At 52.7% G+C, this 22,212-nt stretch overlaps 5 protein-coding genes across 5 annotated transcripts; 2 read left to right on the top strand and 3 right to left on the bottom strand.

Moving 5' to 3' along the window:
- Positions 1 to 7,202: 7,202 nt before the first annotated feature.
- Positions 7,203 to 7,734, bottom strand: B0I36DRAFT_244248 (uncharacterized protein; the record flags this gene model as incomplete). The annotated part of the gene is made up of 2 exons (XM_046150039.1): positions 7,203 to 7,567; positions 7,689 to 7,734. Coding segments are annotated over 2 exons (411 nt in total), but the record flags the coding sequence as incomplete, so codon positions are not given.
- Positions 7,735 to 8,762: 1,028 nt separating this feature from the next.
- On the top strand, positions 8,763 to 9,419 carry B0I36DRAFT_244909 (uncharacterized protein; the record flags this gene model as incomplete). The annotated part of the gene is made up of 1 exon (XM_046150101.1): positions 8,763 to 9,419. One exon carries the CDS (start codon positions 8,763 to 8,765, stop codon positions 9,417 to 9,419), a length of 657 nt encoding a protein of 218 aa, XP_046012221.1.
- A 911-nt stretch (positions 9,420 to 10,330) lies between these two features.
- On the bottom strand, positions 10,331 to 11,875 carry B0I36DRAFT_412480 (uncharacterized protein; the record flags this gene model as incomplete). The annotated part of the gene is made up of 2 exons (XM_046161972.1): positions 10,331 to 11,326; positions 11,450 to 11,875. The coding sequence occupies 2 exons, from the start codon at positions 11,873 to 11,875 to the stop codon at positions 10,331 to 10,333; spliced, it is 1,422 nt and encodes a 473-aa protein (XP_046012220.1).
- Positions 11,876 to 15,392: 3,517 nt separating this feature from the next.
- On the bottom strand, positions 15,393 to 17,773 carry B0I36DRAFT_412455 (peptidase S8/S53 domain-containing protein; the record flags this gene model as incomplete). The annotated part of the gene is made up of 3 exons (XM_046161971.1): positions 16,458 to 17,773; positions 15,804 to 16,396; positions 15,393 to 15,722 (listed from the first exon to the last, which is right to left on the bottom strand). The coding sequence occupies exons 1-3, from the start codon at positions 17,539 to 17,541 to the stop codon at positions 15,393 to 15,395; spliced, it is 2,007 nt and encodes a 668-aa protein (XP_046012219.1). The 5' UTR covers positions 17,542 to 17,773.
- Positions 17,774 to 19,992: 2,219 nt separating this feature from the next.
- On the top strand, positions 19,993 to 22,212 carry B0I36DRAFT_326531 (Alpha/Beta hydrolase protein; the record flags this gene model as incomplete). Its single annotated transcript, XM_046154353.1, has 6 exons — positions 19,993 to 20,193; positions 20,239 to 20,419; positions 20,467 to 20,569; positions 20,608 to 20,862; positions 20,915 to 21,943; positions 22,000 to 22,212. Exons 1-6 carry the CDS (start codon positions 20,103 to 20,105, stop codon positions 22,210 to 22,212), a joined length of 1,872 nt encoding a protein of 623 aa, XP_046012218.1. The 5' UTR covers positions 19,993 to 20,102.

Below are 22,212 nucleotides of genomic sequence, written 5' to 3'. Positions count from 1 at the left end.
ACTACCTATCCCAAACCCATTACTCGCCGGAGCCATGAACGACTGGGCCGTCAGGAGAATGGGGAACCACATCTACGAGCTAGAGTCCAACCCGAAGACACCTCTCAGCTGCGTTTTCGGAGAAATCAGGGCCATCGACTGCTGGAACCCAGTGTGTCAGGTCCATTCCTACCGAAAGATCGTCCGATACCAGCAGAAGGAAGCTTTACAAAAAACCCAAGAGGACATGAACAAGCTCACCGTGCCCGACATCGTCGAAAGCATCCAGCGACTCAAGGAATACGCGTCAGGAGATAACGAAGCTCTGAGGCGCCACCTTGACAAGCAATGCATGACCCTCAACGAGGAGATGGCTTTCTTCGCGGAAAACGCTATCGTCCCAGCCCTGACCATTCAGGATTACGACGGAGTCAGCAGGATGGTTCGAGAAGCAACGGAGGGTCACGACTACGTGCCCGCCGAGGACCGCAAGGAACTCTGGGCGGACATCGAGGTAGTATGGAAGGAAGGACTACTCGACAAAGGATTCAACTATGTCCTACCCACCGTCATACGTGACGCGGGAAAAGGACCGCGGCCCCCGCAGGAGGCTCGGGCGCGCCGGAACTAAGAATCGCCTCCTCTACCATTTCCGCACCCACGTACGGGCGACCAACCGTCGTCCCGGTACTCATCGAAGGAGTAACCTGCAAAGCACTCATCGACAGCGGCAGCCAAGGGACCTACATCAGCCCGAGCCTAGTCAATAAGCTCAGAATCCCGTGGAGAGCCAAGGAAGAACCATACAGGATTCGCAACTTCGAAGGGGGACCACTGGGGTACGACGACGGATGGATCAAGCGAGAAACCCAACCACTTCGGGTCCAATTCTCGAACCACAGCGAAGACATCAGTTTCGATATCTCTGAGATCGGAGGAGACGACCTCATACTTGGCAGCGGATGGCTGGCCAAAAGCAACCCACGGATAGACTGGGGTGCACGACAACTATCATGGGATGACGGGATCAAAGGCATGATTATGCAGATCGCCTCAGCCCATATCGAAGAACTCAACAGCATGCTCAGCGAAGTACCGACAGAATACCACGACTACGCAGACCTGTTCGACAAAGACAACGACCGCGGACTCCCCCCGCACTCCAAATGGGACCACGAAATACCCTTGAAACCTGGCACGGAGCCACAGTTCAAGGCCATCTACAAACTCAGCCCGGACGAACGAATAACACTCAAGGAGTACCTCGCACGAATGTTCAAGAAAGGATGGATCCGAGAATCCACTTCGTCCGCCGGCTACCCAATTCTCTTTGTACCCAAGAAAAACGGAAAGAAACGACTCTGCGTTGACTACCGACAGCTCAACGAGATCACGCATAAAAACAGATATCCATTACCATTGATATCGGTCCTCAGGGATCAATTGTACGGCGCAAATTGGTTCACGGCACTCGACATGCCGGACGCCTACAACTTCATCCGGATCAAGGTTGGAGACGAATGGAAGACAGCGTTCCGCACACCGGAAGGACACTTCGAATATCTCGTCATGCCCTTCGGACTTACCAACGCACCCGCGAGTTTCCAAACCATGATGGACCAAATTCTCAAGGAATTCATCGGCGACTTCGTCGTAGTCTACCTCGACGATATCCTGATCTATTCGAAAACTCGGGAGGAACACTACGAACACGTACGCAAGGTGCTGGACAAGTTCCGAGAACACAACCTACTCATCAACCCCGAGAAAAGCGAGTTCCACAAACAAAAGATCGACTTTGTTGGCTACACGATCACACCCAACCAAGTGCACATGCAGAAAAGCAAGACGGACGCACTGCGCAATTGGCCAGTACCGACCACCGTCACAGGAATGCGGAGTTTCCTAGGGTTCACGAACTACTATCGAGTATTCGTCAAAGGATATGGAGAAGTCGCGAAGCCCTTGAACGACCTTACGAAGAAGAACGAACCCTTCGTATGGGGCGAAAAACAGCAAAAGGCTTTCCAAGGACTCATCGACATCATCCTAAGCCACCCGATCCTCCGCATCCCAGATCCAGAAGCGCCATTCGAGCTAGAGACGGACGCATCCGACTACGCAATGGGCGCTCAGCTGGGACAACGAGACGAGAACGGACGAATCCACCCCGTCGCGTTCATGTCCAAGACGTTCACAGGACCAGAACAGAACTACACCACATTCGAGAAGGAACTCATGGCGATAGTCCTGGCTTGCAAGGAATGGAGCGACTACATTCGAGGATCGCCTCATCAAATCATCGTCCACTCAGATCACAAGAACTTAACATACTTCCTCAAGGGAATCAACCTTAACGGAAGATTGCTGAGATGGTACGCTGAACTCCAGCAGTATGACCTAGTCATCAAGTACTGCAAAGGGACAGAAAACAACAGAGCAGACGCTCTCAGTCGATACCCGGAGCATGAGCAGAAGACAGAGAACTTCCCGCTCCTGCGACAAGCAGAAGACGGCACTCTCCGAGTCGCCGCCATCACCATCGACACATGGAACATCGAGCTACAACAGAAGATCGTTGACGAAACCCTCAGATACTCCTCGGAGATCGCAAAGGCACACAGCAACGACTCCCGCTACAACCTCGATAGGATCGACAGAGGTGTCGTTAAATACCGAGGACTCAGGTGGATACCCGAAACGCTGCAACAGGAACTGGTCAAAGAAATCCACGAGCACCCGCTCCATGGACATCAAGGCATCTTCAAGACCCAGCAACGGGTCAAGAAGCAGTTCGACTTTGAGAAACTCAAGGCAGTGGTCACAGGGGTAATCCTCAAATGCGACCTCTGCGCAAGAAGCAAGGCCTCACGACGGAAGCCCTACGGGGAACTCCAGAGTATCGCACCACCTGATAGAGCCTGGAAGGTCATCTCAATGGACTTCATCACGAAGCTCCCACCTTCCCAGGACCCAGCAACGATGATCGCATACGACAGCATCCTAGTAGTCACGGACCGACTCACCAAGTATGCGCTGTTCATCCCGTTCCTTGAAACATACACGGCCAAACAAACAGCGTGGATCTTCAAGAAGGAAGTTATCAGCAACTTCGGGATACCCGAGAAACTCATCACAGACAGAGACAAGCTCTTCACCTCCCACTTCTGGAAGGACTTGATGAGCCAGATCGGCATCCAACACAGCATGTCTACGGCATTTCACCCGCAGACAGACGGACAAACCGAACGTATGAACCAAAACGTGGAACAATACCTCAGGTGCTACATCAGAGAAGATCAGTCCGACTGGATCGAGCACCTCCCCACGGCTCAGTACGCATACAACACCTCGACGAACGAAGACCTAGGAGTCAGCCCGTTCTTTGCAAACAAGGGCTTCGACCCCAAGGAACCTACCGCGCTACGAGATACGATGGTTCCGGAAGCCTTCATCGAGGCTCAGAAGCTTGTGCACCTCCAAAAAGAACTGAAAGAATTGATCATTCAGCGTCAACGAAAGCACAAGCAACTCTACGACAAGAAAAGGTCGAAGGGACCGACCTATAAGGAGGGGGACAAAGTTTATCTGCTACGCAAAAACATCAAAACAAAACGACCAAGCAGTAAACTGGATTTCAAAAAACTTGGACCATTCCTCGTCAAGAAAGTTTTGGGACCGCTTAACTGCGAACTCTCACTACCTAAGGGAATGAAAATCCACCCAATATTCCACACCTCTCTCCTCGAACCAGCACACGCCGACATACCACTCCAGGCAGAAATTGAGGTCGAACCAGACCAAGAACATGAAGTCGAGAAAATCCTAGACGACAAGATTAGCAAGGGAACCCGATGGTACCTCATCAAATGGGCAGGATACGATGACTCAGAAAACACTTGGGAACCAAGGAAGAACCTCACGAACTGCAAAGAACTCCTCCGCGAATGGGACAACCGGCCACGAAGTTTCCAAGAGCAACCATGGAACTGGACACGGCAGAAACACAAGGGACAGATGGCGGTCAAATCTGCCACCATCCAAGAAAAACCAGACGACCAGTATCCGGCGTACGAAGTCAAGAGAATCCTCGACTATCGAGACATAGGACATACCGAGTACCGCGTGGAATGGGAACCAGAAGCACACAAGGAAAACAGCTGGGAACCAGAAAACAGACTCACCCTCTGCAGGGAACAGCTCACCCACTTCTGGCTCAAGACCGAGTGGGATCCCCCATATCGGGCACGAGCGGATCAGGAACTGAAGGCGCTCGGATATGAATACCCCCGGGATCCAACGAGGGACCCAGGAAAGAAAGGTCCACCACCTGCGCCCCAACGGATTGAGCATCCAGAACCAGGGACGGCTCGTCGTCAGCAACACCATCGAGGATCTCCAAGTTCGCGGAATCCTCGTCAGCAAGCTGCTCGGTGCGACGCTCAAGGAACCGACGCTGCTTTCGCAAGCGGTTCAGGCGAGAAAGCGACTCCGACACCTTCGCTTGCATCTTCGCCATCTCCGACTGAAGGCGAATCAGCTCGTCCTCCGCGGACTCCTCTTGATCGCGAAGTTCGCGCTGCTGATCAAGGTTTCGATCAATCTGGTACCCCACGAAAAGGCCATCGCACTTCACACCATGGCGCACGCACTCCAAGCAGCGAGGCCGCTTCGGAGCCATACGACATGTGCGATTCCGACGAGTACACTCCGTACACGGCATAACGTCGAGCGGAGAAGAAGAACCAGTCTCCCGGATGAGACGGATCAGTGAAGCCCGCGATCGCGCAGATTTTGAAGAATCAAAGGGCGGCGCTGGCGTTGCGAGGTCAGACGACATGGTGGGCCATGAGGAAGAAAAGAAGGACCTACCGAGTTAAGCCTGAGGACAGCGCTTAAAGGGAGAAGGGGGATAATGTGACGGCCAACCAACAGGGGATGCTTGTTACGGACGCAAAAGAGCCCAAACAACTAGGCCACAGGATCAGGCCAAGGACAAGGGCGGATCATGTGGCAGCACCGTCACAGGTTTCTTATGTAAGCACGATAAGGGACGATAAGGAAGGTACGTACCGGTCATGCATATCTGCATGACCGACGCTGTGCCAAGAAGGATGGTCACCAATATCTGCATGACCGTCAGGACCAGATTCATGACCTGGCCGCGACCATCGGGCTCAGAGTCATGACCACGATGAAGGACAAAGGATATATAGAGTACGGAGGATCTCCTTGTGGACAGTCATTACCTTTGTACTTCAGCGATCAATCTAAGTATCAGTTTCACCCACACTTGAACTAGTCACTCAATTGCCGAGACTGGTATCTCTTCCAAGAGACACGAACGACAACCCAGAGAGAGAACGACAGCAGAGTGTTAGTTGTTATTGTACAGGCTTTACCTATCTTGCAGAACAGCAACCCCAGCGCCCTGCCAGACGGTTGACCCCGGAGGCAGGATCGTGACACTAGGGCCTAATAAGAAGAGGTCGCCCCAGCTTTACGAGATATATAGGCAGCTTAGCTAAGCGTAGTTAAGATAGATTACTTACTAATATCCCGCCGATCTAATTCCAATTAGAGGACTTTAGAAAGCTTAAACCCTCCCGGCATCCTAGTTTAAAGGATACCCTACAGGTTATACTCTACTATAGCCCTCTTTATAAAGGTAATACTCTCGGTCCCGTATATACTTAACGGATCCTGCCCGCCGTCCACGTAGCCTAGATATTCCTACTCGATATCTAGCCCCTACGATATATTCTACTCCTTTAGTACGCGCCGCATTTCAAGGAGCGGTGTCCTAGCCTCGACCTCTTCCTCTGCTATCCTAACTATATGTTATATCTAGAACAATATAGCGTCTCCTTTTTCCTCTATCTCGCAGTCCATACCTAGGACGTTTCCGTCTTTCTCGACCGAATGCTAGAATAACAAGCGCGGCATAGCCTAGAACGTAATATAGTTTAGGAAATCCAGCTACGTCGCGTCGTATACGGCCTTCTACGTTATAATGAACTCGGCTTACGCGCTGACCGCGGTACGGATGAATCGCGCGTTATTACGCCCGGTTAGGGTGATCCAGATCTAGCGTGTCACGATCCGATCTCCGGGGTCAACCGTCTGATCGGCGCGGTGGGGTTTATGTTCTGGATAAGGTAGGTAGCGACCTCATGCAATACTGACTCCGTGCTTCTCGTGTTCTCGAGGGGGTTGTCGTTCGTGTCTCTTGCGAGATATCACACTCGGATCAATTGAGTAACTAGGTCAAGTGAAGGGTGAGGGTGATACTTAGATTGATCGCTGAAGTACAAAGGTAATGACTGTCTACAAGGAAATCCTTCTGGCTCTATATATCCTTTGTCCTTCATCGTGAACTGTGTTGCCGTGCCTTGGAACTGTCAGTTCTACCGGCGCACTGCGCAGTTCCTACTGGGACTGCGCAGTCCCACAGTTCTTGGCACAGTTCCATGGTCTTGGCGTGGTCCTGTCCTGGATGACTCATCATGGTGGCTTAGGTAATGTTTCTTGGACCCGCGTGCATGACCTGCCCTTGTCCCTGGCCCGATCTTGCGACCTGTTGGTCGGGTCGTCACATAGCGATACCCTATCAGCTCCTCCAGCTTAACTATAAAGTTAAGATAGCTATCTCGGCGTAGTATATCCTACACCTATGGGCTAATAGTGCGAAAATCGTCGTAGGCCGGGCTGGCCCATTCCGCTCTAGAAGTATCCTTGTAAGGCCCGTATGCGCTGCCGATACGGCACGAGGCTGATCCGGTACCGATTTGGTGTCGATAAGGTGGAGATGCACAATGTGCACAACTGTGCTGCAAGTACCGAGGTACGGGGCTGCAGACAGTGGGACACTGGGGGCTGCACTGGGGTTATCGACACGACACCATATCGTGGCCGAAACGCGTGCACTTCGCAATGGAGAACTTAGACCTCTAAGAATTAGTTTTGCAGTAATGCGACCCCCTACCAGACATCCGACTGCTACCTGACTTACCTTATGGTGCACTGTCCTTACAATCCTATAGTATAGCCGAGCCGACTATACCTAAGGCAGGTATATATACCTAAAAAGTTACCGCTAATCTAGCCGGGTAGGACGGGATGTTAGCTACCTAGCGTACGTATACGTTAATATAGGCATCTGTGTTAGAGAGGGGATAAACTACCTAGCCGCCCTAGAGACCTTCCTTAGGCATAGGTACGGTCTATATATCGATACGGGTAATAATACCGAAGTTGCTAGAGCCGCCCTTAAGGGCCTTATATAGGTCCGCATACTTATCTCTATTCGCGTTAATAATACGTCCGTTAGCGAGGACGACTTTAAAGTTAACAACATTATCGTACCCCAGGCCGACCTTGGAGCTGAGGAAGTTATTACCGCCGCTAAGGACGAAACCTACGACTCCCACTGTTGAGGTGCGGCCGCCCAGTGCGGTAACACCGTAGGGCTCGAGTGCTACGTAGACATCGCGCCAGAGCGCGCCGGCACCGATGCTAACATATGTAGTTAAGGAGGAGTACTCGATATCGACCATTAGTACGAGGTTAATCGTTACGCCATCGTAGACTTTACGTAGGGTGATGATCAGCATAGAAGAGTAAGAAAGGACCAATGATTGTTGAGTCGAGGTAGCGAATAACTGGGGTGAAAGATTGAAAGCGCTAAGAGTACTCAAGTGGCGACTTACTATTGGAAGCATTGGCCCAGGTCATATGGCCACCGGCACGAACGGCCTAGTTACACGTGGTCTTGTCCCTTAGCGTGGTAACAGCCGTTGCGACCTCAGTTGCCGTTACTCGCTATACGATGCAGTAAGGACCCTAATGCGCAGACAAGGAGAAGTAGGATGCGTCCCGCTCCGCGTATTCCTCGGTTCCAGATTGGAGAACACGGAGGCCAGCTTGTTCGAGTAAGTACACTACGATTGCAGAGCCGTAGGATATGTCAGCGAATACTAAGAATTGGGCTCAAGCCGTCACTGTCGTGCTGGGAAGCATCTTGATTCGAGACCGACGTAGGACTTGGGATTTCCGGAATCGCAGGAAGCTGCTAAGGCTGCCACGGTGACACAAGACATTGTAAGTACTTGCTGGACGCGGGCGAGCATAATTGGCAGTAGAAGAATAGGTAGGTTGGGTAAGTTAACATGTCCATTTGTTGGAAGAAGGACACATTCGGTTGAGCACGGGGAAAGCGCGGGGTCCTTAAGATAATACTTGAACAAAAGTCAACGCGCATGCTGACTTGCTTTCTCGTACATGGCCGGCCCTGATCCATTGGCTACTGTCACGTCCGGAAGCATTACCGCCCCAGGGACCCTGGGCCGATTTGCAAGAATTCAAGTTATAGGTCTCCAGGATTAGCGAAAAACTCCTGGTACCAGTCCTCTACGTACTCGAACACGCCCGTTCCGCAAAGAAACGACTTAAGGGAAGGAGCCGAGCCAATCACCTATCCGCACTCTTGCTTTTTCGTTAGATGCCAAGGCTCTTATTTTCAGACGTGGTTTTTGCTTCCTATATAGTGGGCTCCTATCGACTGAATCAACTAGGGTTGATCCGATCCCGATTCGACAAAACCCCAAGGCTGACACGGCCTACCCGTCCAAGTGGGTGGCTGACAACTATGGGTTGCTTGCAAGTGTCTGGATTGCACAGCCTCCCCTACGCCCCTGTCAAAGGAAGCCCTGTCCACACTTATCACTTCCCCAGGCCCGGCCAGCAACACAACTTTCCCAGGTACTACCACAGAAGTTGGAATCATGGCATTGACGTCCAATCCCGATGCGCAATCAGACCAGGCCTCCAGGACATTAACCTCCCGTACGTCCCTGGAGCTGCGTATCGCCCTCTACAATCAGCACAGAGACACCACCCTCCGGGAGATGGTCGCAATCGACCACTTCAGCGATACCGTACCACCCTCGCTCGTCGACAAGTGGCTGCTCGCGCTCAACCCGGACCCGTCGCACGCTTTTTTCTTACCGCCCGAGGTGAAGGGGTTCTACGGTAGCGACCTACGCGCCTCGATCCTCATCGAACTCGCGCATGACTGCTACAAGTACATTATGCACGAGACGCAGGACCGGGCCAAGATTGCCAAGTATACGGGCCGCATGCTGCTCGCGATTAGGCTGCTGGATCTCGGTGCGCTGGAGGCGGAGGATGTAAACCTTGCGGGGCTGGCGCTGTGGCATAGAGCGTTGGCACTGGTGAGGATTGCAGAAGGTAGTGATGATGGAGGTCAGGAGGAGCTGGCGGAGACGCTGCGGAGGTATGAGGGTGTCAGAGCGAGGAGCATGCTCTCAGATGCGAAGCTGCCGCAGCCTGGAAGATTGAAGGCTCGCCTGCTTGCGTCGGCAAAGGAGTTGGACAACAAGACCGTGGTCGCGTGCCTGGAAGCTTGGACACTCCTTTAGAATCAGACAAATTAGTTGCCTACTGGGGTGATCCTGCTGTTTTTGATAACGACGTTTTTCTAGGTATGTTCCTACGTGTCGTCTACTTTCATTATTGATTGGTGCTTCAACTCTTTTATAGTGATATTACCTACATTTGTTTTGATTTATTCTTTTAGAGTTGCGAATCACGTCACATTAAATCGCATAGTATCAGTCCTAGTGATAATTATCAGGTGAATTCTATCTAGCTCCAGTACATGAATTCCGGATACGATCTGTACAGCTGCGCTTGCTATTCTAGGCAACCATCAAAGCCCCGAGGTTCACGGCGTATGGTGCAGCGCAATTCCAACTCATTGCTGTCCTAGCGTGAGCCGACGTCACGTGTGGGACACTGCTCTGTTCTAATCTAGAGATCGGCAGTGGACTATCACTTGCTCCTGCTGCTGCTCCTACTGCTGGCTTGGCTTTCATCTTATGGGTGCCAAGGCAATCCTCACTTACACTGAACGTCATTTTAAACCATCCTGGGCTCGGCACCCACATACGACAGCCTTGGCAGCAATATACAATCAACAACAGTGACAAGGCGGAGGCGAGTCTTCTAAGACCCGCAGAGCCAAGGCGACGTGTTCGACGCAAATAATGGCTCCTGACCTTTTAGCCAAGGGTTCTAGCGAGACATAACGGAGTTTGAGCGCCGATAGGGGCCCTGTGCAACTGAGCACTTTAACCTGGGCAAACCGACATGTCGACCTATGGGTCCTTACATGTGCGGAGGATGGACACGTACCTTTGCCATAGAGCCATCACCTGTTTTTTTTTTTTTTTGCTCGTGTTTGTTCGGGATCACAGCAACGCGGCCGAATACGTTGGTGCCTCGCTCCAGGACGACTGGATCACTTTTGTAGGTGTCGAGGTAGATAAGGTCAGGGTAGCAAGTAAACATCATAGTTTGGGGGCAAGCATTGTTGGCTCATTTTGACATGTTTCATTCCACATTCGTAATGACCATCAACAGTCCATGAAAACCACAGCCGCACCACCATTGAAAACATAAATCTCCCGCCCTTTACCCTCTGGATATACCTTAACTCCGACGTGACCAATACTGAGGCCCGAGACGCGCGCTTTCCTTTAATGTCCTTCTCTACCCTTCTTAATCCAAGTATGAGATCACGGCAGGTCTCCTCGGACTGGGTGATGAAGTACTCTGCGAGCCGTCGGAATTTGTTCATTGCAACGCTAAAGGAGTCCCCGTATGAGATAGTCTGTAGATCATCGCTCCAGCGTACGAAGTATGCCGGAGGATCAGTTCTTGCGATGACTCTGCCGTAGTCCCGCAGACTTAGCATTTCTGGGAGAGGGGTTATCGACGAGGCAAGCATATATTTCTGCCTCACGGTGTCGAGCCGTTCGTGCTGGTGGAACCGCGGCCGTCGAGGAATCCCGATGTGGTTATACGCCTCAAGCGGCAGGGAGTACTCGAGAAAAAGCAGGCGTTGTATATAGATGAGTGCGGATAGGTGAGGCGTATATAGCTTCGCTGTCCTAAAGCCCCTGCAGTCGGGACTGATACCAAGAATGCCGCTGAAATAGATAAGTAGAGCCGAGCTGGGGTCTCCATCGCTGAAGCTCTGCATGCAGAACATGATGCACAGCTCGAACAGAAGCTCAAGGAGCTCCGCTAGCGCTGGACTACGTGGACCTTCGAGAGGATGTGAACTGTCCTGCGGCTGGCTGAGCTTCACACCCTTATGGCGACCCTCAGCGGCGTCTAGCATCTCGTCGTATTCGCCGTCGCTTGGGTCGTCTTCCGAGCGATAATCGTCCTCGGTGTCCATGTCGCTCTTGTCAGTGTCGTCTACATCTTCTTGGCCGTGCTGCATGTCGACGTCCTCCCGTTGGTATGCCGTAAACGTTCTCTTTCTGGTTGGCACTGTCTGAGCTCCGAGATAGAGGCCGTCGCCTCCTGTGCCGCCATCTTGCGGTTGGGTGCCGGCTCGAGATTGACTGCTGTTCGCGCCGCTCGGCTTTCCCGCGAGCACCCATCGGACGAGCGCGTCTTCCCCCCAGGCTCTATGATCCCAGATAGCCTTAAGCTTTTCCTGCTGTCTCGCGTCGAAACGTATGGCCGATGCCTCCAAGCGCTGGTGAGTTGGAAGCCGAAAGGCACGAAAGACAAAGGCCACGAAGCGCTGAAGAAGCCGGTAGTACCGGCTCCGGCTGGACTTCATGGATACGAGTGTGAATGGCTTGATATAGGGGGTGTCTGGCCTTGTACTTCGGAACCAGCAGAGGATCGTTCGAGAAGTAGCACTAGCCGTCCGCTCGCATCTAGCCATCATGCGGTCTGCCATTGCGACGAGTCCAGAGATCTTGATCTCGTCTCGCCTGGTGCTAATGAAGGGAGAACTCCCCGGATGAATCCCTATAGCAAGATGGAGGAGGCTCCTAGGTGGGTTCAAGGGCATTTGTGTCAGGGAGACTAGCAGAGCGCAGTGAGCGCCTTCGAAGGTCTGCTGCCACCCGGTTCGGTCAAGCTATGGCTTGCTCTGCGTAAAGGCTGTTCGCTTGTCGTCCAGGGCCTTCTTCGCGGCGCCAAGTGCTAGGCCGGTCGAATCGATATGCTTTATTAGCGTGTAGTAGGTAGCTTTGTGGCGTATCGTACTCCCATCTGGCCCCTTTACCGTCTAGTATTGACGGTTCGGCCCGCCGGCCCAGGACTATAGGTAGACCTCGTCGTATAGAAGGCCTATTCTCGGCTGGGTCGCTATCTACCCGCCCATATAATGGTGGGAAAGGTGTTTCGTAAGCTTATAGTAGCTAGTTATGCAAAAATCGCACTTACGATAGCTAAAGCTATCATATATCTGGAGGTACTGTCCTGGGGCGGATGAGGGTTCTCCTGATCGGGGACAAAACAACCACCACGACCGAAGGGAGTTCACCGCTTGCCAGTTTCGGCGGTGTTTCCGGCGAGGTTCACTCTGGCCCTGGGCCAGAGTGAGGGCATTCCCAGATAAGGGGCCAAAGCAGATTTTCGACGGGGGAGCCAGCCACATCAACAACGCCCTGTTGATGCGACACTTGTGAGGGAATCTCTGATCATGGCATTGTCAGTCAATTGCGTACAAGAACGGGTGCAGAAGCGTAGGAATTCAATGGGGTGGAAAAAATCAAGTCGGATTGGTGAAGCTGAGTGATGAATGTCTGGCTCCGTGCTATGAAAAACGTCGCGATGGCTTCAAGCCTTAAGTAGTACTGTACAAATATGCCCCTGATCAGTCTATCCCGCACTGCCCTGACACAGTACGGGTGTGGATCAGATCCGCAAAGTAGCGTTAGTACGTCCGCGGGGTTTGAGAAGCCTTCAGGATAGTTATAATAAATATACTCTATAAGGCCAAACCTATAAGCAATCGGGACGCTATGCTTCTTCCAGAGGTATACGGTTACTTAAGCTTCCTATACTAAGATAGCTTAGCAGCATTCGGGGTAGTAGTAGATAAAGATGTTTACAGCTCGGTCGACGTAGAGGAGTAAGTACGTAAAGACCTAATCGCTAGCGGGAGGTATTACTAAGTCCGGTAGTAAACCGGGGGACTATTACTCATACATTATAATAACAATTCACTTCGAATATCTCACGATGTAATACAGTAGTATATAGAGGCGGGTCAGAGTAGAGGAAACGTGGGTCTTGGGGGTAAGGCAGTATCTGGGGTAAATCCGGGATGTGGAACTTGGGAGGAAAAGGGGCTTGAATACGTAGTCCTTCGTCGGTGCACGGACGTTTCGTGGGACATATCATTTCCTACGATGAAATGAGAGGGATCTGGACGGAAGTTGAGCATAATCTAGAAATGTGGGGCGCACAGGACGGCGGAAGTTGAGTCAAGTTTGGGATAGAATATTACAGTAGGGGTCGCCCGCTAGTCTTTAGCTTGCTCACGATTTCAGCGCTCTCACCTCGTGACGCGGGAAGACTTGTTCTCATCGATCGAGATCTCCGTTCGAACCTCAGTCCAAACAGAGCCCTCTGGGCAGAAGAAGCAGTAACGTAATCCACGGGTGAGCGGGTCACACGGGTGAACGGGTCACTTTACTGCAATTTAATTGAGGTTCACTTCCTTCTCCTTTTTCTCCACCTCCAATCATGGGACGACAATCAATTGAAAGTGATTTGGTTCTAGCGTTAAATGCGCTCCAATCCGACCCAAAATTAAGCGTACGAAAGGCTGCGCAGATCTATAATGTATCTCGTACGACACTCCAGCAACGATACCACGGCCGAGCTGCGAAACACGACACCCGACCACCCTGCCAGAAATTAAGCTCATACGAAGAGGAGAGTATCGTACGATACGTACTCGACCTAGATTCGCGTTCGTTTCCACCGCGGTTAAGTGGTGTTCGAGAAATGGCGGATCGACTCCTCCGCGTACGCGACGCGCCACGCGTTGGAACGAACTGGGCCTCAACCTTCGTACGACGACGACCTGAGCTCCGTACGCGTTTTAATCGAAGAATCGATTACCAGAGGGTCCTTTGCGAGGATCCGGACGCGTATCGCGCGTGGTTTGAGCTCGTACGAAACATAATCGCGAAATACGGGATCCACGATGACGATATCTATAACTTCGACGAAACGGGCTTCGCGATGGGCAAGATCTCCGCCGAAACTGTCGTTACGACCTCCGATCGACGCGGGAGGCCAAGAGCCGTACAACAAGGCAATCAGGAATGGGTTACAGTAATCCAGGGTATCGCGTCGTACGGCTATTCAATCCCGCCATACATTATCTTCGCCGGGAAGGTCCACCTCGACTCCTGGACCGCGAATAGCCCTCTACCGGCCGACTGGGTAATCGCGCTTTCAGAAAACGGTTGGACGACGAACGAGAGAGGCCTAGAATGGGTAAAACACTTTGATTTCCATACAAAGAGTCGTACGAAGGGTACCCACCGCCTCCTTATCCTCGACGGCCACGAGAGCCACCATTCCGTCGATTTCGAGCTCTACTGCAAGGAACAGAATATTGTTACCCTCTGTATGCCTGCTCATTCGTCGCATAAGCTCCAGCCTCTCGATGTTGGGTGTTTTGGACCTCTGAAACGGGCGTACGGTAAAGAAATCGAAGGTCTAATGCGGGCGCACGTAACCCACGTTTCAAAGGAGGACTTCCTCCCAGCCTTTTATAAGGCGTACGACGCTGCAATGACCAAATCAAACATCCAGGCAGGCTTCAGAGCGACAGGCCTAGTACCGTACGACCCGAATTATGTGATTTCGCAGCTAGATATGAAGTTTCATACGCCGACACCACCAGGTTCCTCTGCTGGACTACCACCCCCATGGGTTTCAAAGACGCCGAACAACCTAATTGAGACCGAATCGCAGACGAAGTATATTGAAAATCGCATCGTACGACACCAGAATAGCTCAGTCGTCCATTGTTGAGAGCCTACGGCAGCTGAGAAAAGGAGTTATAATGATGGTACACGAGCAGGACCTTATGCGCCAAGAGCTCGCCGAACTTCGAGATGCAAATGACCGCCTCAGCCGCCGTCGTCGTACGAAAAGAAAGCAGCTACAGAAAGGAGGGTCCCTCACGATTGATCAGGCAAAGGATTTGAAGGCTCAAATCGATGCGACGCAGCAGTTAATAGCGGAAACGAGTCAGAATAGTGGTCGTACGAGGAGGCCCGAAACGCGCGCGCGACGATGTGGCGTCTGCGGCGAGCCCGGTCATAATGCTCGTACGTGTCAGAAAGTTGTATCTGCCTCTGAAGAAGAGGATTCTGAATAGTTTGAATTGATTTAAGGCGTTGTGGTTAAATTGTCTTATATATTGTCGTACGAGTTACTGGAAGGTGACCCGTTCACCCGTGTGACCCGCTTACCCGTGGATTACGTTATTCTTAGTATGAAGGAACTTGATGCGATAATACTGAGGGTACGGCAAACGTGAACTAACAACATCCCAATCAGTACATCCCCCAGGCCACCGCAAAAGCCTGGACATCATCGAGCCGCGTGATCCTGTCGGCCTTCACCGTGATCGTGGCCTTGCTGTATCGACCACCCTGGCCCTGCTTGAGAACGACCTGCTCGACATTGTTCTCCGTCAGACCCTGGTTGCCTTCGGCTCCTAGCTTCTCAACGTCCGCAGCGCCGTTACTGCCCCCGCTGAAGCGCACACTCAGGCTCAGCTTGTTCTGCAGTGCCTCACCAGCGCGGTCTGAATACGCCAGCGTGACCTTGAACTCCCCGGCGGTGCCGCCACTTGGGATCGTCACCTCTTTCGTCCACGTCTGCTTCTCCCCGAGGCTGCGACCGGACCCGAAGCCAACGTCGGCGAAGCCGAAGCCGCTGCCACCACTGCTACCTGCCCCAACACCACCATTGGTGCTACTGCCATTAGTCGCAGCAGCGTCGTGCTTCTCCACAATGGCCAGAGACCGGGCAACATCAATCCGCCCGAACCCCTGCTCGGCCCGCGGCAGGCCCAGATCAACAGCACCGTTGATAAGGAGCGCCTTCACAAGAGCAGCACTCGGCTTGGCAACACCTGCCTTGACATCCAGCGCCTCGCGCAGCAGCGCGCAGCAACCCGCGGCGAGGGGCGTGGCCATGCTTGTTCCCGTGTCGAACATCCACTCGACGTCCTTGGACGGCCCAAAGCTCTGTCTCGCCGCCTGCTTCCGGGCGGCGGGGTCGCGGGACGCGGTGCTGAGGATTGCGACTCCCGGGGCCACGACGTCGGGCTTCTGCCGCTTCTCGAGGGTCGGGCCGCGCGAGCTGAACAACGCCACGGCGCTCGGGTTCCCCGGGGTGCCAGCGGGATCGTACTTGAGGCCGTCGCTGATCGTGCGGCTCGACTGGGTCGCGCCGACGGCGATGCAGTTTTTGGCTGCGGAAGAGCTGCCGATCTGGGCGTTCGTGGCGGAGGGTTCAGATCCGTCGTTGCCGGCGGCGAAGAGGATGACGTCTGAGGAATAGGCATGAGCTGTCAGCGGCGAAAAAGGGGCTCTCAGGGGTAAAACACTCACGGTCTTGGTTATGCCAGACAAACTTGTCCAGGGCGTCAGCCTCCGAGTCGTATCCGACCTGACGGCTCCCAGCAAGTTGCCAGTCGGGACCCCACGAGTTAGTCGCAATGCGGGCCTTGTTGTCGCGATGCGGGCCGACGAAGAGGTCCCACAGGTTCGGGGGCACCTGCAGACCACCCGAGGTCGTCAGGAGCGACTGCATGACCAGCTCGGCCTTGGGCGCGGCGCCGCGGATCTTGCCGCCCATTGTGTCCGAGCTCCCGTCTCCCAGGACTGAGCCCGCAACGTGCGTGCCGTGGCCCTGGAAGTCGTTGGTCTGGCCTGTACTCTTTCGACCGACGGGTAGCAAGGCGCGAACCCTGCCGGTAAAAGCCGGGTGTGTATCAGTCTTTGAGCCTGTGTCAAAGCCCGTGTCGGACACGGCGACGACCTGGCCGTTGCCCTCGTACTGGGACTTGGGGACATGCTCGTTCGCCACTGCCTCGTCGATCTCGAGGTCGCCACGGGCAAGGTTGTTGTAGAGCTTTTTCGGAACGTGCTTCTCGATGGCCCGGACCGCATCGAGCTTCTCAATTCGGCCGATACCGTCGGCATCGCACGTCAGCCGGAGCTTGTTGTGGTCGACCGAGACGTCCGCGGGGTCGACGCCCGCCGTCTGGGCGATCTGGTCGACGACTCCGTCAACCTGGCCTTCGCCCTTGTGCAGCACGACTTCAATGTCAAACGTGGGAGCGGTGGCGGCGACTCTCGCCCCGTCGCTAGACGGCGCCTGGCCCGCACCATCACCGAGCGCCTGCTTGAGCAGGGCAGAGGTCTTGACGCGCCGGGCGTAGACGACCGCTGCGTCGACAAAGTCGAGCTGCTGGATGGGCTCAAGCTCGGAGGGCTCGTAGTAGCACAGGTACACGTTCTCGCCGAGGTACTCGTACACCTTGACACCCTTCTCCGCCAGCTGACGCTTCTCCTGCTGCCCGAGGTCGGTCGCGCCCTTGATGAGGAGGTAGTTTGTGTTGGCGGCGTCGGCAGACGGGGTCAGGTCTGCGAGCTGGACCACGTTGCCGTTGATGGTGATGGAGCTCGACATTGTGATTGAGGATCGAATGAGCTAAAGGATGACTATGTGGGAGTGCTTGGGATACAGCCGCGGAAAGTGCACTGATTACAATCCTGGGATGACGAGAACCCGCGAGCTCTGATCTGGGAATCTAGTCGGGAGGCAAAGCGACGAAGCCGTCCTTCTTATACACAGACTGACATTGTCAGATCAAACTCAGTCCTTTCTTTACTCGTCCTCATTGGCACTCACGTCGCGAGGCATGGCATGACTTCTCTTTGCTGAATTCTCGTCGTTGCTGAAGTCTAGTCCTAGGAGGCACACTGCCAAGCACAATCCTGTAGTCATGTCTGATATCTCAGCCGTCGGCGCTCCGTCTCGGCGAACCAGCAGCCGTCCCCCGGCCTCCCTCCCAATTTCTCAGCCAGCCCTCTCATAAGCCCGGTGAAGGACTTGCGGCTGGAGATATAACTCTCGTCCTCTTCCGTCGACTCGCATCGGCTTATGGTCAATGGATACTTGTTACAGCCACGGCGGGGATGTAGCCCCGAGATATACGCCCGTCCGAGAACTAACAATCACGGTCCGCGGCTAGGACTCGAGCATTCCGAGAAGGTTGCAGAAGATGTGAATATGACCCAACACTGAGTCTGATAAGTGTCGCCTATTGGCCGATGGTGAATGCAGCGCACCACGTAAAGCCATTGTCCTGGAGAACTATCTCCAAGGTTTGGAAGGTGCGACCACAATAAGCTCCTCACTCAGCTCTCGAACTCTCGTGCGCGCTGCTGACCGTCTTCTCCTTGGCCCCATTAGCGGAATGTAGATCCCCCAAGTCTTGGCATATCTTGCTTTTGTATGGATCAGCCTTTGTTAGCTAAGACAGGCCACCGGATGCCCGAAACTTACAGATTATCGAATCTCCGAAAGCAAGTAGCTGTTTAAGTAAGCATTTTCATTCGCTCCCATTAGGACTTAATTACCCAGTGCAATAATATGTTTCATACTGAGGTCATATCTAGGTTAGGGCTAAGCCGCATATTAACTAGCGCATGCTAGCAATTAAGGTGGCTCATAGGAATGTATATGTAATACGTAAATCCTTCCAACGAAAACTGAGAAGCCGGCACGATTAATATGATGATTTCAGTTACAGATATTTAGGAAAGCCGCATCCAGTCTAAAGAACCAAGACCCCCCAGCTTTCTCATTCGACTCTATCCACTTCCCGCTTTGCACATTACGGCTCACGCCAGGTAACCTGTTCCTCGACATCTTGCCACAACAAATTTGACCGTCGGGGCCTAGCCAATATGCATTAATTGTTAGCACTGATGTTTATCGCATCTATAGCTTGCTTAGCGTAAATGTTGCCAGTGATTTCGGCGGTTTAGTGATCCAAGGTTCTGACTACTCCACCCACTTCGCTCAGCTGCTTCAACAATAGTCTGAGTCCCGCATCGACGGCCGTTCGGCAGGATTTAGAGATGTGACAGAGAAACTCGATCCCGTATCACCACTGATAACAAGATGAGTTGCTGGCTTCCTCGGCCAGCGGCAGCTGAGGGCCCTGCCCGGATACTTGCTTCTGATGCCACTAAGGGTCGGATGTACGGCGCATTAGCTAGTGATCTCGGGCACGCATGTTGCCCAGCCGACGGAAGATCTTAACGTCGCGAATCGTCTCAGAGAATGGGGTATAAGACAGCCGATATTCTCGCGAAATGTCCGTAGCTCGTTTTCTTTTGCGCTAACAAAGGTATGAAAACCAGACTGGGTACGTGGTGCAAAGTCCCCTTTACTCGAGCCCAGAAATCGGGTTTCGCTACTGGGTTTCCCTCCTCTCCATTTGCTACAAGAAAAACATCTCGATCTTGTCCAACAGAATGGCAAGGACGGAATGGGATGACAAGCTATGAGAAAAAAGGCCAGAGCGACAAAAACAACCCGGGGACAGCAGGTATTAACGTTAGGTCTCCAGCCAGTTACCAGCCTGTAATGTAAACTGGTGACTGCTTTGCGCGCCAATTTCCTGCCGGCACTGCTCGTCTTCGCACACTTTACCCTCAACCATGTGACGAACACGCCCGATTCCCTTCACGTGGGCGGGGTGAATTCCGCGTCACTGCTCCCGCTAGGCATCCCGACTCCCCACGTACGGCGACAAAACGAAACCTTGGGGCAGAGTCTTGTACTCGGCTACACCTAGTGTTCCTCTAATTTGCATGTGAATGACCCCCCATGTACGACGACAAAACTCAGCATTATGCTCAGCCGATGGAAAGTAGCTTTATACGAAACCTTGGGGCAGAGGCTTTTACTCGGCTACAACTAGTGTTCCTCTAATTTACATGTGAATGCCGCCCCATGATTTCTCTCGACTTCCGACCTGAGTCATATTGGGATTCTATAAATGTCCCTAGAATCGTCCCTCAACGCCATCCCATCCTGCTGAGATGTTAAGAAACTCCCCGATTTCCGTCGGGTAACTAGACCTTCTTATCCTCGGCGCAGCGACGGCTTTCAAGCGAACGACTGTTCCCTTGGCCTACATTTGAAACAAAACTGTCGCAAGTGGGTTCTGACACAGCATGGATGGACTGGGGAAGCTGGAGAGCCTAGCAGGGAGGGTAACAATGGATCTAGCGGACGGTCCAAGTAAAGACGTTCCGATAGTATTTGGTATGATATTCCTTCCTGGATAAGTCTTCCGTCTGACAGTCCAAGTCCCGGGATTCTCAGGTTGGGGGTCGCCCCTATTCGGCGCTGTCAATTACTGGGGCGGAATTGAGAATATTCCGCAAATCCTCGCGAAAGCCGGCCACACAGTAATTTTGGCACCAGTTGGGCCGTTATCATCTAACTGGGAGCGGGCATGCGAATTATACGCACAGCTTCGCTCTTCCAGGTATTTACGTCAGTGCCCTCTACTAAACTGTCACTAACACCCTACAGGTTTACGCAGTACAATCTGGAGACGAACGAAATCGAAGGAAAGCCTGAGGTCATCGATGTCGACTACGGGGACGTGTTCCCCATCCGGCACCGATATGAGCGGGTAGCCCACGCCGAAGGGCCGCAATTCTCTACACATAGGAGCCTCAGGAGTGGCGGAATTGGAAATGGGATGAGAATAGTCCCGCTCATTTTATTTGCCATTCCCAGGGTGGAACTACAGTCCGATACTTGCTCCATCTCATGGAGCATTGCACCGAAAATTCGAAGCAGACTTTGCCGCACCCAGAATACTTCGACACACCACGACGCAGCAAGTGGGCTATTTCCGTTCCAACAGTTGGGACTCCGCATAGAGGTACAACGGTAGTAGACGCTCTATGGAACCTCTCCAGGGTATGTTATAGTTGCAATCACGCATGTGCCACCGCTCTAACACTGCGCATAGCATTTAGATCTTCCCGAACAGACTCGATTACTAGGTCGATTGTTCGCAGTACTGTCCTTTGAGGACCAGCACCGCAGAACGTACGACCTCCAGCTTGACCACTGGGGCATCAAGAGAGGCACTAGAAGAAACCGAAATGAAACTTTCTCAGAAATGCGAGAGCGACTGGAATCTTCGATTTGGCAAGCAAATCCCGGACCAGTGCGCCGGTGGATTGAATCAAATCACAACGCCCTCTACGATAACAGCGTGATGGGAGTAAACGAACTGAACGAGAAGACGATTCCAACATCAAACGACGTATACTACTTCAGTCTGTCGTTTAGCTGTGTGGAACCATTTCCACCAGATTGGCCATCTTGGACATTAGAGGCTATACAGGAGTTCCCCTTGACTATCACTCGGTTTCTCGAGGAGCTGCCAATCATCGGCAACATCGACAAGATGATTCAAGGTGCCCTCAATTTTATCCCATTCCTCGGTGATTTCTATTCGGAAATTCACAATCTCAGCTTCGGCCTGGCTACACAAATTGCTCAAGGGATTATTGGTGTCGCCACGAACGTTGGCGGATGGCACATCGTCTCAAATCTAGTCGATATACGCGAAGCCACGAGGTGGCTGGTCGACAAGGTCCTAAACCGTTTCATACAGGAAGTCGGTTACAATGTCAGGGTTCCGCCACCTGGGGATTATCTCCCGATAGCGAGCGTCCTTCCGCTCATGTTCCCAACAGCGTACGCCATCAGTTCCCAGCAACTAAGCAATGGTCAACGGCAAATCCTAAGAGACGAATCAGAGGACTGGAAGGTCAACGATGGGATTGTCAATACAGCCTCTATGAAAGGTCCTCTTAATCGAAATGGAGACATCCCCGCGAATCGAGATAGAAGTCTCATTGTCGACGCTTGTGACTTTCCCAGACTTCCAGAGCAAGTCGCAAATGCAAGAGGAAAATACTGGCACTTTGGTACCACCGACGGTATGGATCATGCCGATAAGATTGGTATCTGGATTGAAAGTGATACAGTTGAGTGGTACCATACTTCTCAACTGAGAGGCAGCTGCATTAACCATCGCATCAGGGAAAAAAAGTGGCATCCATGTACACGCATCTTGTGACGATTGTATCTCACCTCTCAGCTAAGCCTACCCTCACAGACCTTCCAAATGTGGATATCTCGGCCCTCCCTCGATTCACAGGTGACATCACTCCAGACCTTTCCGCTAAGGTTATCGCAGACAAGCTTGCCATATACGATGGCCGGGGTTCGGTCATGGTTGAAGATTTCATTTAA

This window comes from Microdochium trichocladiopsis (genome assembly GCF_020744255.1).
Source record: "Microdochium trichocladiopsis strain MPI-CAGE-CH-0230 chromosome Unknown B0I36scaffold_6, whole genome shotgun sequence".
Lineage (NCBI taxonomy): Eukaryota > Fungi > Ascomycota > Sordariomycetes > Xylariales > Microdochiaceae > Microdochium > Microdochium trichocladiopsis.
This window is presented reverse-complemented; position numbering and strand designations above follow the sequence as displayed.